The following is a 16089-nucleotide window of genomic DNA, read 5'->3' on the forward strand; positions in this document are numbered from 1 at the left end:
CGCACGCTCCGGCCGCAGGCGCTCGTTGGTGGAGGCAGGGGAGCGGAGGAACGTGGTCCAATCAGCGCCCGCCACGCTCCGGACCAATCGGAGCCCCCCGCGTGCTCAGAGAGCTGTCGGAGGAAGCAGTGCCCACCGGCCTCGCGCGTCGCCGCCATCACGAGAACGGGCAGGCACGAGCTCCGTAAGGGCTTCAGATCCATCCACCATTTGTATCTGGCGGCCGCCTCCGAGCCCTTTCGCGGCCGGGGGCGTGCCCTGCCCTCACCCAATATGGCTGGCCGGAGAGGCGGTCACGTGGGCACGGGGCTGTCTCCCCCCTCTCCCGCCACCAGCCCCCCCCGCCGGCGCCCTCTGCGGGGCGGCCACGTGGACGCCCGGGCGGTGAGTGCGGGCCGGGCTGGGCCCGGGGCGCCGCGCCTGGGCCGGTGCCGGCGGGCGGGGCGGGAGGTAACGGTCGTGTGCGTGTGCGCCTGCGAGGGGGAGCGGGGCGGCCGCCACCGGCCCGTTCGTTCGCCGCAGCCCGGCTGCAACCGGGCCAGAGGGCGTCCCCGGGAGCCCCGTCCCCCGCCGAGGCGCCGGGCTGCGGCTGCAGCCGCGCGGCAGCGCGCCCCCGGCTCTCCGCCTCCCGGGCGCGGGGGCTGCGGCGTGGCGGGAGGCAGCGGGCAGGGCAGGCGCCTCCTGCGGTGCCTGTCAGCGGGCGGGCGGGCCCGCCTCTGCCGCGGCGCTCCCGCGCGGCCTCGGGGACGGCGCCGCTGGCTTCGGAAGCGGCGGGCGATGCCGTGGTCTCGCCCTGAGACGCCCCGGGGCCGCGTAGGAGCGGCCCGAAGGGGAGTAACTTCCAGTCCCGCGTGTCGCTGCGCGCCGTGACGTGCGGGCTGACGGCGATCCGAACGGCGTTCCTCGGGTACCCGTCGAGCTCGGTGGGTTGGCGTGGCTCGGCGGCGGGGCCGCGCCGCCCGGGGGGACCCGCCGGCCGGGGGCGGGCGGGCTGTGCGCGGCCGGGCGGCCGCTAGAGGGGGGCCGGACACCGGCTTGGAGCGGCGGGAGGCCGCCGGCGGGCTGGGAGCGGGCTCGGGTTGGTGTGGGGTGGGGTCTTAAGTCGAGAGCTTTCGGTGTGCTTCTTCCCCAGTCCGAAGAGTGACATTTTCTACGTAGCCGCGTCGCACCTTCATGTCTGGCGCTGTCCCAGACTTCATTTCCCGCCCCAACTTTCTCTTCTCTTTTTTTGTCTTAGTTTTTTTTTTTTTTTTAGCCAGTCCCCAACTCGTGAGGAAATGTATATAAGCATAGCAACTGTCATGTTCCGTCTTAGAAAAGAAGGAAAAGCAATCCCAGCAACTACGAGGTTTAAATCTGACCTCATTCAGAAGTTAGCTTTAGAACTATTAAAGCATAGGAAAAACACATACAAATGGAAGAGAGTACAACACGTTTTTTTCCAAAGCTAGATCAAGCCAGAGAGGGAGGACCTTATGCTGGGATGCTCTTGGTGGCTCTGCTTAGATGCCTCCATACAGAGCATGTGAGGGAGTGAAATGCAGTCTCTGTAGACAGATTCAACATGCAGTTTGGCTGCCAAAGTCTAACATATTTATACTGAAGAGTGTCTGAAAAACATAAGTGAGCTAAATATGGTCGATTTTCCATGGGAAGAGTAAAAAGTCTATTATTGGAGCTAATGACCCTTCCATATAAAAAGTATAGAAAAAGAATAAACCGTTTTTGATGAAAGTGCTTCAGCCTTTTTTTAATGTAAGAAAATGAATTATTTTCACCCAGTTTAATCCCAGGAAAGGATGAATTCTTTGTGTTGAAAAGTCTCTGCTCTTCTGTGATTCGGTCTTGATGTAGACATCTGGGGGGGAGTCAATGTGGCGATGTTGTACAGGTCTGAGGAAGAGTCTTCTAAAGTTGTTGGAACGTTAATGATGGATAAAGCTATTTGTACTCGCTTACGATATTCCTCTAACCTTCATTATTAAAATATTAAGTGAAAATCTGTTTCTGTGTTTTTGGCATTTAAAAATAAAAGCTGTAATTGCAAGTATTTTGCCTTTATATAGCAAATTTATTTTAAACGTGAAATTCAGTGTCTACCTGTCCTGATAAATTCCACTGGAATTTTGAGATTTGTCAGCATCAATTTTCGACAGAGCAAGTTATCTTGAGTCTTGACAAGACCACTAAATTTATTAGGCTTTATCTCAGAAACCTAGGTGTTGTCTTCATGCTTTGGGTTTTTTATCTTCCAACGTGTTTCCCTTAAGGGAATCTCAGTATGTATAATACATATAATTATCTTCAAAATGTATGAGTGTGCTGGCAAGCTTACTTTCTTCAGGCATACAAAAGGATTGGTGTCAACAAGATTAAAAAAAGCCTTGTGATAAACTGTGTACGGGATACGTAGCTTCATCGCCATTCTGATGATTTAGGAAGTTGGGGACTGATTATTCATCTGGTGATCAGCTAAAGATATCAGGAGCAGGCTATATGGTAGAGTGGTCAGAGTATAATGAATGCAATATTAATAGGTGAAGATAACATCTTTTTATTACACAACTGATACAGTTAAGAAGGAAAAAATAGAGCTTCTTGGCACTTTCACAAGGATTCATTGGGTCCTAAAATATCTGAAAAGTTAAGAGGCTGCAAATTGGGAGTGAGGAATACCTACCTTGCTGGTGTATTAGATGCTGCTTCACATGACACACAAGCTACTCGAATGCCTGTGCTGCTATATGCAGCAGTGGATTGATCCTTCAGTGTCCATTTTTCTGTTGGGTAAGTTTGGCCAGAAATGTGAGATGCCTCTGTATTTATTGGAAGAATTCAGCAAGAGAGCTTTTTAGAGACAAGAATATGTACATGATAAATTGCCCTGTGGAGAGGCTTGAAGTGCTCCTGATGGCAGTCTCATACCTCTTTTACTACTGCTGTGGAAAAAGGATTCTGTCGTAGAATAAGCCATTTTTATCCATCCTTGTAAAGAAGTAGTACTAGGCACAGGTTAAAAAGGCTTCTTTGCACTTCCTGGGATGTTATGTTTATTTAGGCCCTTAACATTGCAAAACAAGCCAAAAATCGCACGGACCTACCACAGAACTGTCTTTGAGCCTGGGGTCAGAGCTTCAGTAACAGTCTGTAACAGCAGCAATCGTGAGAAAGAGGTGCAATCAGTGCGATATATAAAATAATATGCAGATACATGCAATTTACAGTAAGTATACAAATTTCGGGATTTATTGGTGTTAGCTGTGAAAAAAAGGAACATTAGTTCACTCTGTTTATTTTTACTAATGAGCAGGACAATCATCAGTTCAGGAAAAGGTAACTCTAGGAGGCAGTTGCTAAGTGATCCTAGCAAATCTGCCAACTATCTTACATCTGTTTAATGGACATATTTAGACGAAAACACAGGAGAAAACTTCACTAACCAAAGCCCCAGTTGTACCTTAAAGGTGCTATTTTTAAAGTTTTGTTTCTGTAAGAACAGAACAAGAATAACAATAACCAAAATCTCCTGTCTTTTATTAAATTGTGAACTTAGCAAAAAGTGGGATGCTTAAATTAAAAGAACATGAAATAGATTACCATGTTTTTGCTGGAAATGGTCATGGAAAATAACTTTTTTTTTTACTGGTTTATAATCTGAAACTAGAAAAGATGAACTGTTTACCCATGACAATACTTATGCTTTATTTGCTCTGGCATCACCTGGACGCATGATTTTATCATCATGATAAAATACATCATAACTACTGCATAAGAATGGCTTAGCACAGTGTTGTGAAACTAAGCACTAGGGAGAGATGGCCTTCATTTCTGGGTAGGAGTGCGAAGGATGGGGTTCAGACCACCTGACGCCATGAAGACGCGTGGTGTGGGTGCCGAAGGGCATTTGTCCTTCACTTGCCCAGTCCAGACCTAGCCGCTGGCAAGGTCAGAAGGTCAAAGTACTCTGTTCTGAGCGATTTCTCATCCTCATGGTTCCTCTCCCACTCGTTTCAGAGTCCTAGACAAACGAGAGAGTATGTTCTAAAGATCGTGTGTAAATCCAGTGTGAGATTAAAGTGAGAGTAAATTACAAAGCTGTCTCTCCCACAAAACACAGACATAATTGAGGTGGCACTCTCAGCAGTGGTGGCAGTATGGGACGCAAAGGGAAGTATTTTCTTAAGTAGAGTCTATGTTGTCTGAGGTTTTTTAGGTGAAAACTAAAACCTTTACATTTGCAGAAGATGGCATAAATACTGAAATGCAGCCTGAATATGTTTTTGGCTATCTACTCAATTCATTGAATGTACATATATTTAAAAAAAATGGATGGATTATTTAATTTCTTAGTCTTTGTTTAAACTGTTACAGTACTGTAATATGTTTTCCTTGCATTATCAGTCTCTCTTTTTCTGTTTGTACGCTTCATACCATGTTATTAATATATTTTCTTTTAATTTTCTTTTTAATGATAATAGAATATATGTGAATTTTGAACCCAGTATGGCTCAGAAGAGGAGCTCGAGTGGGCGGTCATTCCCATTGCTGCTTCTGATTATTGTTGTGGCCTTTGTTCATTTAACTGTCTGTCCTTTTACAAAAGTGGAGGAAAGCTTTAACCTACAAGCTATTCATGATGTGGTGTACCACCAACTGGACTTGGATAAGGTAAATTGGAAAGAACGTGTTCTTTCTTGGACACTGTTAAAGATTGCAATTCCTTGCTATATGAGTAGGGTAAATGCAATATGAATATTATTTATCCCAGTTTTCCTTTGTTTCTGATTTGCCTATCTTAATTAGATTTTCCTTTTTGCAGTATGACCATCATGAATTTCCTGGAGTTGTCCCAAGAACGTTTCTTGGACCGATTTTTATTGCTGCTCTTTCCAGCCCAGCTATATATGTACTTTCTGTGCTAAGAATGTCCAAGTTTTACTCCCAGCTGATAGGTATGAGAACTTTAAGTCGTCAGAGTGGAGATGTTTTTACTACTGGACTAATGGATGACATTGTTGTAACATTCAGGGTTTGGATCGGTGGTTAAAACACGATATTCTTTTCCTTAATGAGGGATTTTGCAGACTGTAGGTGCTTAGAGCCAGCATGGCAATTCCATCCCCTCTTTGGAGTAGCTAACAGCACAGAGAAGGTCTGTGCTAACAAATGTCACACAGTGTAGAAAAACCAAGTGTCTTCAGAGAATACACTCCCACGTGTACTTCCGTGTATGCTTCAGAAAATATTGTTTAACTTGGTTAACATTGACCTTTGTGCAAAAGTATCAGAGAAGTTGAAGGTGGATTAAAGTAGATAAACTAATGGGGAAGTTTTGTGTTTGTTTGGGTTTGTTTTTTTTTTTGAAGTGGGATATATTGTGATATCTTCAGTATTATTCTTCATAACTTCTTCCCGTTACATTATGTAACATGGTTGTTCATCAGTGATCCCTCTGATACTACTCTTATTTCCCATTTCTGTTCTTCTAATAGTCCGAGGAAGCTTGGGGCTCAGCGTGATTTACACATTATGGAAGTTGCAGAAAGAAGTTAGAAAGCAGTTTGGAGCAACTACATCAACAATCTTCTGTCTTATCACTGTTACTCAGTTTCATTTGATGTTTTACTGTACACGAACCCTCCCTAATGTGTTTGCACTTCCTTTTGGTAAGTATTCACATAGGAATAATTTTAAAATATAAAAATTTTTCTCAAATGTATCAATAGTTAAAGCACAGAAAATATGTGATCAGACCAAATCAATATACGTGCTTGATTAAATTGTGTGGTAACAAGACTAGAAAACTTAAGCAGTTGTGATTTCTTTCTGTGTTTTTTACCATATATGCTTACAATGACTGTTGAATCAAGTTTTATTGAATCTGAGTATATGTGGTGTTTGTCAGATGGCTTTGGTTAACTAGAGGTTTGAGTACACATATCTGATGCATAAAACATAGAGCTATTGAAAAGGCAGTAGGTACACCTGCAGTTCAAAAAAAAAAATCTGTGAACTTAGTCTACACAGGAAACAGCTTTCTCATGAGACTGTGGAACAAACTCCCACCACAACCTCTCCGCCTTCCTCTTCTGGAGTTATCTACAAATGTAGCATTTTGTACTTTTTAAAGTAAAGGGGGAAAAAATATCAAAGTCAAAACCTTAGTCTACACATACATTTTTTCCCCAGAGATGATGAGAGGGAAGATTAACCACACGTGACAGATACTAGTTGAGTCACTTAATGCTTCAGTGCAAGTTGTTCAACTAATAAAATCATGAGGTTGGTGTAAGAACCTGTGTAGATCAGAACTGAAAAACAAATCAAAAAGCAGTTGAATTGTCAGATAAACACTGTGTAGTAATAAACTTCTCAGATGATTTCTTCAGGTATTAAAAAATACAAGTTGTTTCATGGTTTTGTACTATTAATTTTTCACACATTTTCCTTAGGATCATGACCACTTTACTATGTAGTCAGTGTTACCATGTGTTTAAAAACTGTGAAAAAGCAGAGGCAACTTCATCTGTAGAGACAGGGTGTGTCTCTAGCTAACCATGCAAATGGATTTATGGTTTCTTCTCCCTGAGCGGTACTCCGTAGTCTCTTTCATATTTGAAATGGGGTGGTGTTATCATGAATACAGGACATACTCAGCCAAGAGAACAAGCTAAATCTTCAGCTGATGCTGAACAATAATAATTATGAATCTTAGTTTGAAAGGCTTTTAGTACTCCCTTAAGGTTTGGTTTGGTTTTTTTCTTTCCCTAAAAGCTATTAAATACACTGTCTAGGAAGAGTTGTCATGTGTTCCTTCTGTGGTTATGCTTTTCCTAATTATTTAAGCATCAACAGTAGAAAGTTGTGTGTTATTCCAAACTACATTTCTCTAACAGAGGAAGAATTTCTGGACTAGAAATGGTAGGAAGACCAAGAGAGGATTGGTGAGAAGTTAGAGGAACAAGCTGCTAGCATTGAGAAAAGTTGTTGCCCTTTAGAAAGTGAACAGTTCAGAGTGTCAGACGGTGTGCTTTATTTTTGCAGTGCTCCTGGCATTGACGTTTTGGATCCAGCAAAAGCAAAGGCCATTCATTTGGTTCTCAGCTTTGGCAATTATAGTCTTCAGATCAGAGCTCTGCATATTCTTGGGCCTCATGCTCCTGGTGACGTTATTAACTAAAAGAATCTCCATTTTCAAGGTCCTTTCCCATGCTGTTCCTGCTGGAATTTTTTGGTTGGGTAAGTGTTTGCTTGGAAAAAAATAAATGCCACATAGTAAATTCAGTAAAAGTCTGGAGATTTGACTGACTTCTCTAGTGATGTGTCCCTTAGGGCTTTTTTTCCTTTTTTCCCTTTCCTCGCCCCCCCTCCGCCGCATCTGATTCCATTTGCTGGTAATATGACAAGGGTATTTATTTATTTTAAAAATTCCCTGTGAGGAAATAGGTGTGCACAGAGCAGTAGAAAGATACTGTGACCCCTGCCTTTAGATGCTTACAGTATAACATCCTGGTCTTAAAAAAGCTTAGATGTGCAAGTTGACTTTAGTAGAATTACTACCTGGCTGTAGCTACATGTGCATTATCAGCTGTAGTATCTACTGCCATGACAATAAACCGAATCCCAGGATGAAATACAACAGTGTGACAGACAGGGATACTGAGCAAGAGGGTTGTGGGGAGAGTCACAGTTCAGCTCTGTTTCTTTATTACATGAATTTTAATAGTTTAAGTGATTATCCATGCTAGAGAGGTTGAAAAATCTCCTTGTCTTTACCCATCCATGGAAGGCTCATGCATGTGTGCGTAAATACTCTAAGCTTCTCTGCCAGCCTACCTAAGTAAAAATGCTGTTGTCACATGCCTGATGACCTCTGGTAGTGTGCGGTCCCTTCCACAGCGTGGACAGCAGAAACAATAAAAGATCATGCCATGTGCAGTTGGAGGCACTTCACGGCCTAAGAATTTGGAGGTCCAACAGGAGTTAGTCACGGGTACTCCCATTCCCTCTCTGGGCAAACTTCTTAAATACCAGAGCAGTTTTCACAGAGCTGAGTGGAGGAGATGAGGCTGACGGATTTGCTGCTCTGCTGTCTTTTTGCCTTTCATCCCTTATCCTCCTTCTTCCCTCCCACCTAATAAATAGTAGCAAACTTCTAGAGATTGTTTTTCTTAACTTACCGGCTTTACAGTAAAAATCCATTTAGTACCATTTGAAGTTAACTTGGGTTTCTTACCATTCATTAAATTTAATGCTCTAATATTATTTTAATTAAACCACTGCTTTTCACACCTGGGGTTGGAGTGGGGTGAATCTCAATCAGATTCCTATCCAATATGCGTCTATTAAGACTTCTATTAAGGAGTGCCTCCCTCCCCTGCATTTCCACTGCAAGACAGACAGATTCAGCCTTCTCTGTGGCTTTGGGTGAGGCTTACAATGCGTGTTCCAGTTTACGTTGATCTCATCAGTAAATGTGCAATTTGGATGTGCTCGTTTGCTTTTCCCTAGTTTTTAATTCATGCACATTTGTATTTCTTTAATTCTTTTAGGGCTAACAGTTGCTGTGGATTCTCTGTTTTGGAGGCAACTTGTGTGGCCTGAGGGGAAAGTGCTCTGGTATAACACAATTTTGAACAAAAGTTCCAACTGGGGAGTATCCTTTGAAACGTCCAGGGAGAAAGACCTATTGAACACTACCAGCCAAAGCAAAGACTTGATGTAACCTATTCCTGAGACTCAGTTACGGTGTTAAATTCTACTTTTCATCTAGTGTTTCATTATTTGAAGCTTATGAAACAATATCTGTTTCTTAGATCTTTCCGTAAATTTTAACTTTCCTCTGCTGACTGTTCCTTCTTGCTTCTTTGTGTTCTACCAATGTAAAGCCAGGTTTCTTCCCCTTGGTTTTTCATGTTGCCCATCATTAGCACAGCATTTGATATGCCTGTTTGGTGATGTGAATGCAGTCAGGCAACTGCTTTTATTTCTCAAAGGGTAAGGCAGAAAACCAAATGCCTGGAAGAATGCAATATACAAAAACTATACTGTATATTTGCAAAATTTGCCTGTACTACTGTAAAGAATAGTTACTTTACTTGTCAGCAGTGAAAGCATCCTTAACTCTACTTTTCATCTTGAAGACCTCCCCCTTCTTGTGGTATTTCTATTCAGCCCTGCCTCGTGCTTTGGGATGCAGCATTATATTTGTACCTTTGGGTGTAGCAGAAAAGAGAACTCGGATATTACTTCTGCCAGCACTGGGCTTTATTTTCTTATATTCATTTCTCCCACACAAAGAGCTGCGTTTTATCATATATACTTTCCCTGTCTTCAACATAGTGGCCGCTAAAATGTGCTCACGAATGTAAGTTCAAAATTCTGTTTATTTTTTTTCTCTGAAAATGCAAAAGAAAAACAAAACTGTTATTACTGGTTTTATGCACTTCTTTCCATCTTGGAATCTGGATCATCTTGAGATCTTCATATGCTTTAGAAAGGAGGTCTGTGTCATTGTACCCATTTGACTAATGAGGGAAATGATTTCACAGGACCATTTGGCAAGTCTGGGGCAGAGTTGAGAACAGAGCCCCGATTTTGCTGTCATGCTGTTACAATTCAGTGTATTTTATCCACCAGTGAAAAAGACGCATTCCAGTGTACTACTGTGTTGCTAACGTAACTTACCCTAGGAGATAATTTAATATACAGGTGGGGCTCATGAAACATGGTGTTTGTATTAAATAGTTAAACTTGGGTATATTGAGTAAACAAATTTAAGTTAAACTGTGAACTTCTTTGAAAGACAATACATTCATAGCTAAAGGTTTTAAATACAGAAATACTTAGCTTTATTGATGAGCTTTTATTAGCTTTGTTAATGAGAAGATTCTAATTTAAATGCCACTAGAAGCTAGTCTTTTAGAAATGGATAATAAAATGGAAAATAAAATAATTCCATACACATGATTGAAATAAAGTTTGCATTAATCTTTATTATCTAGCAGTGGAGTTTTCATAAAAGTTCTGTCACAATAGTCAATGACCAGTATGACAGAAGAATAACAGTTTATTCTCACTCATTTTTCCCCCCCTCAACAGTCTGAATAACTACCGGAAGTCCTGGCTGTACAAACTTGGATCTTTCTTTGTTATAACACATCTTATAGTTAATGCTGCTTATTCAGGAACATCTTTATATGTTTCACATTTCAATTATCCTGGAGGAGTGGCAATTCAGAAGTTGCATGAGTTGGTACCTTCAACAGCAGGTATGTAAAGCTGGTTTGAGGTATGTTCGCCTAATTTCAACTGCAATTTTTTTCTGCTAGCATATCTTTACATGTATTGGATACTGCTTCTTCACACTATTTACATGCATTTTCTCTGTTACTGTTTTGTTAATTTATTAATCAAAGTGTTCTTAGAAGAATTTTGAAATTGTATTTTGTTTTCTTTGTTTACGTAGATGTCTCTGTTCATATTGATGTGGCTGCAGCACAAACAGGAGTTTCTCGGTTTCTAGAAATCAATTCAGATTGGAGGTATGTTATGAACAAGGTATTTTGATCTAAAGACAGGAGCCTGCGTATTTCTTTTTTGTATATGCACAGGGGCAAGCATCACAGATATGGTTTCTGGTACAGCGTATTTATTAAGCCAGGTCAAGAACAATGTGAATCTTCAGAGAATTTTGATGTGTGCAGTGCTGCCATTTCAGAAATAGAGCACTGCAACATTTTTTAATGGTTTTGGTTGGTTCTGGTTTGCCTAAATAGCGTAGAATCTTTTAGAGACATCAGAAACAGTGCAAAAAAATTGTTAGCTCAATAAAACAGCAATATCTTTAATGCAGCTATGTTTCATATCTCACTAGATCTTGTAAAACACAGCTGTAGATGAACACTTTTCTGCTCTTGGCAGAACAGTGTATATAGTTGTGGGGGTGTCTTCTCATTTTGTTTGTTTTTGAATGATGTGTGGCATGTGAGGCTTATCTGCGTATTAATATTCAAAGTCTGTTTTTATGTGGAACATCCCGGACATAGATTGCATTGAAGCTGCTGTTGTGGACTGTCAGTCACATTCATTGGCTCTGAGAGAAAGCAGTTGAGTGCTTTGTTATGATGACCAGCAGTGATGTACAAATAGTTTTAAGAATCAGAATATTGAAATGAATAGTAGGAGACATTTGTGGGATGGCATCGTTTGCTTTTCGGGATGCAGACCAAAAAAAAGGCACCTTTCTGATTCTTAGGCCTACCTCTTCAGCTGAAATGTAGGTTTCTGATTTAAAATGTCATCTTAATGAAAATGATTCAGCAGAAAGTGACACAAAGCCTCACTTTATACTTGCACAAAACAAAAGCGATACAAGCAGATTTTGGTTTAAGAAGTACTCTGAGCATGGAGTTCTTTTTCCCCAGTGACAGTCTTCAGGATCAGATTACCAAACATAATTTAATTATTGGTATGTTTAGAGAGAAAAGTGTTTTGTAAGTAAAGAGGAAGAAGGGAAAAATATGCTTCTGGGGAAATCATAAAAATCATCGAGCTTGCTATGCCTTATTTTATTTCTGTGCTCTCTCATAATATTGTGATGGTACAGACAGTTTAAAGCTGAATTGCCTTCACAGTTACCAATTCAATGTTTATTTCAAATTGTTTTTTGCATGTTCAATCTAGAGAAAGTCTTAAGCCATGAACAGTCAGGAGGAGGTATTAAACTATTAGAGTACAAGTGATAGAACACACATGATAGCTAAAATGTTCCAATCTTTGTTTTTTGAATATACTTCAGTACACACATTACTCTAAATACAACTCTACTCTCTAAATACAATGCTTAATTTCAATGAGCTTTTTGAGGTGGTGGGTTTTGGATTGTTTTGGGCTTGCAAGGCTGTAGTGTAGTGGGTTTGGAAGGTGAATGAATAATATCCTTGTCACTGATGGATGTTTCATAGTGTTGCAGCTACAGAGCAGTTAGTTTCTCTCACTTTTACCTTTACTCATCATAAAAAAGCCTCAGGGGAGGGCTGATTCATCATAAAGTTTCACATTGAAAAAATCAGGCAAAATCCACAACCGAGCATCATACACAGGACTACACTTCGTCTGACAGCACAATAGCGCAAAGTTTAGTGGCACCAGCTGTCCCATTTTCTCTTTATCCAAGGAAGTGACAGCCTTTCAGATGGGTGAAAACTAATTTACCATCTTCATAGGCTGTGTACATCAGGTGAAAACAGATTTATGGATGGAGTGGATATGAAGGCTGATGATTCATCAGGATAACTACAATCCATAAATAAAAGTGTCTTAAAGTTAACAGCTTTCAGTGGCGTGCTCAGATTAGATCTATTTGCCTCAAGAAAAACGCAAGTGATCCATTATTTGTCTTCAAAGGATGATTGAAAGAAGCTTGATGCAGATTCTTACACAGAACAGGTGTTACAATCTTGTCTTCAATTAGTGCAGTCTCTTTGAACCAGGAATAAACATGCTGTGTAAGCTTAAAGTATTTAAAAATAATAAAATTCAGAAATGCTTGCAGTCAGATGAAAGGCCCTTTATTTGCTGATGAAGAAAATGCAAAATTAGTAGTTGGTAAAATTGTTACGAAGTATGTCATTCCTTCTGCCAGTTTGGACGCATGTACCATCCTAAGTGGTATTGTGATCTTTTTGGAAATAGCAGATGAAATTAGCGTGCAATTTTTTTTGAAGAAGAAGAAAGCACTTGTTCAGTGTGCAAAGTCTTCTGCATTATATGGTGTATTTATTGACTTCTCTGGATTTTGTCAGCCTGGGGTCTGTTCTGGGTTGCCAAAATTTTAGTTAACAATCCGCGCAAATCCTCTAGTTTGCTGTAGAGTACTTGCTTTAAATATCTTAAATGTTAACGAGTGCTATGTCAGGGAATGTTGTAAAAATATAAATTGAGATTTTTTCCAGTTTTTCACAGAGAATTCAGGCAGGTGAGAGGCCAGGCCTGCAAAGACACACGTGGTGAAAGATGCAGCCTGGATTTACTCCTAGGTGCATTTAAGGGTATGTAGGGTTGGGATTGCAGCACTTCCATACCAGTGTCCATGCCTGTGACAAAAGCCACGGCCTTGAGTAAGTTGCTTGTGAAATGCATGGGAGGAATCAGGTGCATAAGAATAGGAGCTCCAGAAGCTGGTAGAAAACAGTTCACAGAAAAGGGCAATAGAAAGGGTGAAGAACTGGGTACTGCTCTTCACCTGAGTTACAGAGCATGGACACTCTTTTATAGTTAGGTGCCTAAGACTGTCTTATCATAAACAAACTAAAGGTAAGTAACCTCCATTTTAACCTCTCTCTTCTGGACTGTTACCCAGCGTTAGTGGAGAATATTTTTTCTGGGATATGGAGCAAAGATTTGAGTCCAGGTCTCCCACTTTTGGAAGCACACTTAACAGTGGTCTACAGAGTGTTTTGGGGTGGACTTATCTTATTCTTCCCCTTTGAAGTTGTTTGATTGAGGACTTGATCAGGCTGCCATGTCCAATATAAGCATCCTAACCCTTGGGCTATAAATCTGCCTGACTCTCTTCAGTGAACAAATAAATAACTATTGCGAAGTAGGACAGTGTCTTCATGAAACAGTGAGGGAGATTACCTCAATTTCTGGAAAATTAGAGAGGTTCATACAGCTCTGTCAGATAACAAACTTCAGTTCTGGGCTTAGATGAGATGGAAAGTGGCTGAACCTAGATCTTTCACATCCCTGCCAAATGCTTAAGTCACTTGTTTTCTCATCCTGTAAATTCCCTCTACAGCTAGATTGAATATAACTGCTTTTAAGAAATAACTGTAAGTGTACCTGTTAAATAGTTTTAGAACTCGCTGGTTACTTTTTATATAAAGATTTTTATATAATTTATATATATTTAGGTACCTAAACAGGTTTATAAAAGCTGACCCAAAGTGACCTGCCCAAACATGTAGTAGATCAGGGGACTGAACCCAGAAATAGCAAGTGCCAAGTTAATTCTGTAATTGCCAGGCAGTTCTTTCTTTCCTAGAGTGTTCAAGGAAGTCTTCTCCCCACTGTTCTCTGAGGCTCCTACTTCAATGTATGACTACCAGAAGAGAAAGGTTTCTGCTAAAGTGCCTCATAACATTTTTTTGTAATTAAAAAAAAAAAAGAAAAAAGAAAAAAGAAAAACCAAAACAACAACAAAAAAACCAACACCACACTTATCCAAACTGCAATTCTTGTAGGGTAAAGCTTTAAAAATGAGTCCAGTTCTCTACAGTCTTAGGCTTTGGTGACCTTTCTCTACAGAACTCAGAGGACAAGTGAGACATTTTCCAGGAGTCCTGATTTATATCACAATAGCAGAGAGAGACTTGCATGGAATGACTGGCTCCCTAAACTCTTCAAAAATACTATTTCCTTCTTCAGTGCTAGTTAATTTAATCAAGAGATATAACTGAGAATGTTACAGTTCCTTTTGTGTTTCATCTCGGATGCTACATGCCCTTGTGATAATGGAGATGTTTAATAGGTAAAGAGAGGAATGTAAATAAGCCTTCTTTATTCTTCACAGGTATGACAAAAGAGAAGATGTTAAACCAGGAGACGAGTTGATGTTTTCTTACACACACATACTGATGGAAACAAACCCTCTTCAAATATCACATTACAAGACAACCCACAGGCCACTGGCAAATATACCTGGCATCAGTAAAATTGGGTTGAACCTTACTGCGCTACCTCCTTTTACTTTAAACTTGAAACCAAAATTAGTACTGTTGGAAAAACTTCCTCTATCATCTTGACTGTGAATTTTAAGTAAGTCTTTTGATGTAATTTTGCTGATGACTGAATAATCTAAGACAGCAGCAAATTGTCATTCTAGCACTGCAATTCAGCTTCTGTGGAAAGGCACGGAAAATCTTTGTACCGATTGGTATTTAGCACCGTCCTGTTTCTTACATAAATATTACAATGCATTCCTAGTCAGCATATACTCAAACACTGAGTTGTATTGTTAGATATGTTTGAGAGAGGCTACCTACAAGTTTAGTGGTATTAAGTAAAACCTGTCTACTTGGTTTGGGTAGCTCTCTGTTTCATAACGTAGCACAGGTATGTCCTAATTGTCCTATATAAGATACATAATGGAACAGGTTTGTGCTACGGCAGTAATTTGATATGTAATCTGTGTGTGCAAAGATGTATTACTTGATGTATCTGCAGGATTGTAACCCCCCCAGTTGTCAGATTGCCTGAAAATTAATGATGTTATCAACATAGGAAAGCCATATTCATTGTAGCTTCATCACAATACCTAATTGTGCCCTGTAGGCTACCAAACTAAAGTGAAAGATATGCTTAAAAAGCAGTTGGACTTCTTGACAAGCGCTGTCTCATAACAGATAGGAGTATTAAAGGGTGGTTATCTTTATTCCAACAGTTCATGAATAAGCAGCAACTTGGATTTCACAGGAAAAAGAATTTTTAAATAATGTTTCCCTCTTCTGCTGCAGTATTATCTTAATTTGCAGTGCAAAAATTTACCTATGAAAATATTCACTTGAATACACTTTAAGAAGATAGGTGCTGTTTTCCTTTTTTTATTAAGTAGTCCCTTTGGAAAGGAATAATCTAATGTGTTGCATTCTGTAAATTAAGAGAGCATGCTCTGTAATCTCTTCTTTATTAGATGGTTTTGTTAAGATGTCTGCCTAGATTGCTGAATGGAACAAGTTAAGGGGTAAACTAAGGGAAAAAAAGTTAGAATTTTTATTAGGGCCAGTTGTAATGTGACAGGAGCTCCATTAGTGTAAAAAATCAGTATTGCTGAAATAATCATGAGCAGAAAACTATTCCTTGCTGACTGAAGACTTGAGTAAAAAGTTCTTGTTGAATAAAGTGCTTTGTTTGTTTGTTTGTTTTTTAACTCTTAAAGCATGCTTCGTTGAGGAACCTGTGTACGTTTCATTAGGACCATGTTTTCTTCTTATCCTCTAGATTATGTATCAGAGGAGCTGATCTGGTGGGGTGGAGCCTGCTCCCCGTGGGTGGCTGTGGCTCTTGCGCAGGCTTCCTCATGCT

The 16089-nt window shown here is 40.4% G+C and overlaps 1 protein-coding gene across 3 annotated transcripts; it reads left to right on the top strand.

The window, feature by feature from the left end:
• The first annotated feature begins 323 nt into the window (after positions 1–323).
• Positions 324–15846, top strand: ALG12 (ALG12 alpha-1,6-mannosyltransferase). Of its 3 annotated transcripts, none has more exons than XM_082311176.1 (10): positions 324–384; positions 4479–4668; positions 4820–4952; positions 5493–5666; positions 7045–7239; positions 8553–8656; positions 9144–9367; positions 10102–10271; positions 10469–10544; positions 14579–15846. In XM_082311176.1, exons 2-10 carry the CDS (start codon positions 4504–4506, stop codon positions 14808–14810), a joined length of 1473 nt encoding a protein of 490 aa, XP_082167302.1. In that variant the 5' UTR covers positions 324–384; positions 4479–4503; the 3' UTR covers positions 14811–15846. The 3 variants fall into 3 exon arrangements, with proteins under 3 accessions (XP_082167302.1, XP_082167303.1, XP_082167304.1); XM_082311177.1 differs by lacking the exon at positions 324–384 and adding an exon at positions 849–923; XM_082311178.1 differs by lacking the exon at positions 324–384 and adding an exon at positions 2708–2787.
• The last annotated feature ends 243 nt before the right edge of the window (positions 15847–16089 follow it).

The sequence above is a fragment of the Platalea leucorodia genome (genome assembly GCF_965183815.1).
Source record: "Platalea leucorodia genome assembly, chromosome: 4".
Classification (NCBI taxonomy): domain Eukaryota; kingdom Metazoa; phylum Chordata; class Aves; order Pelecaniformes; family Threskiornithidae; genus Platalea; species Platalea leucorodia.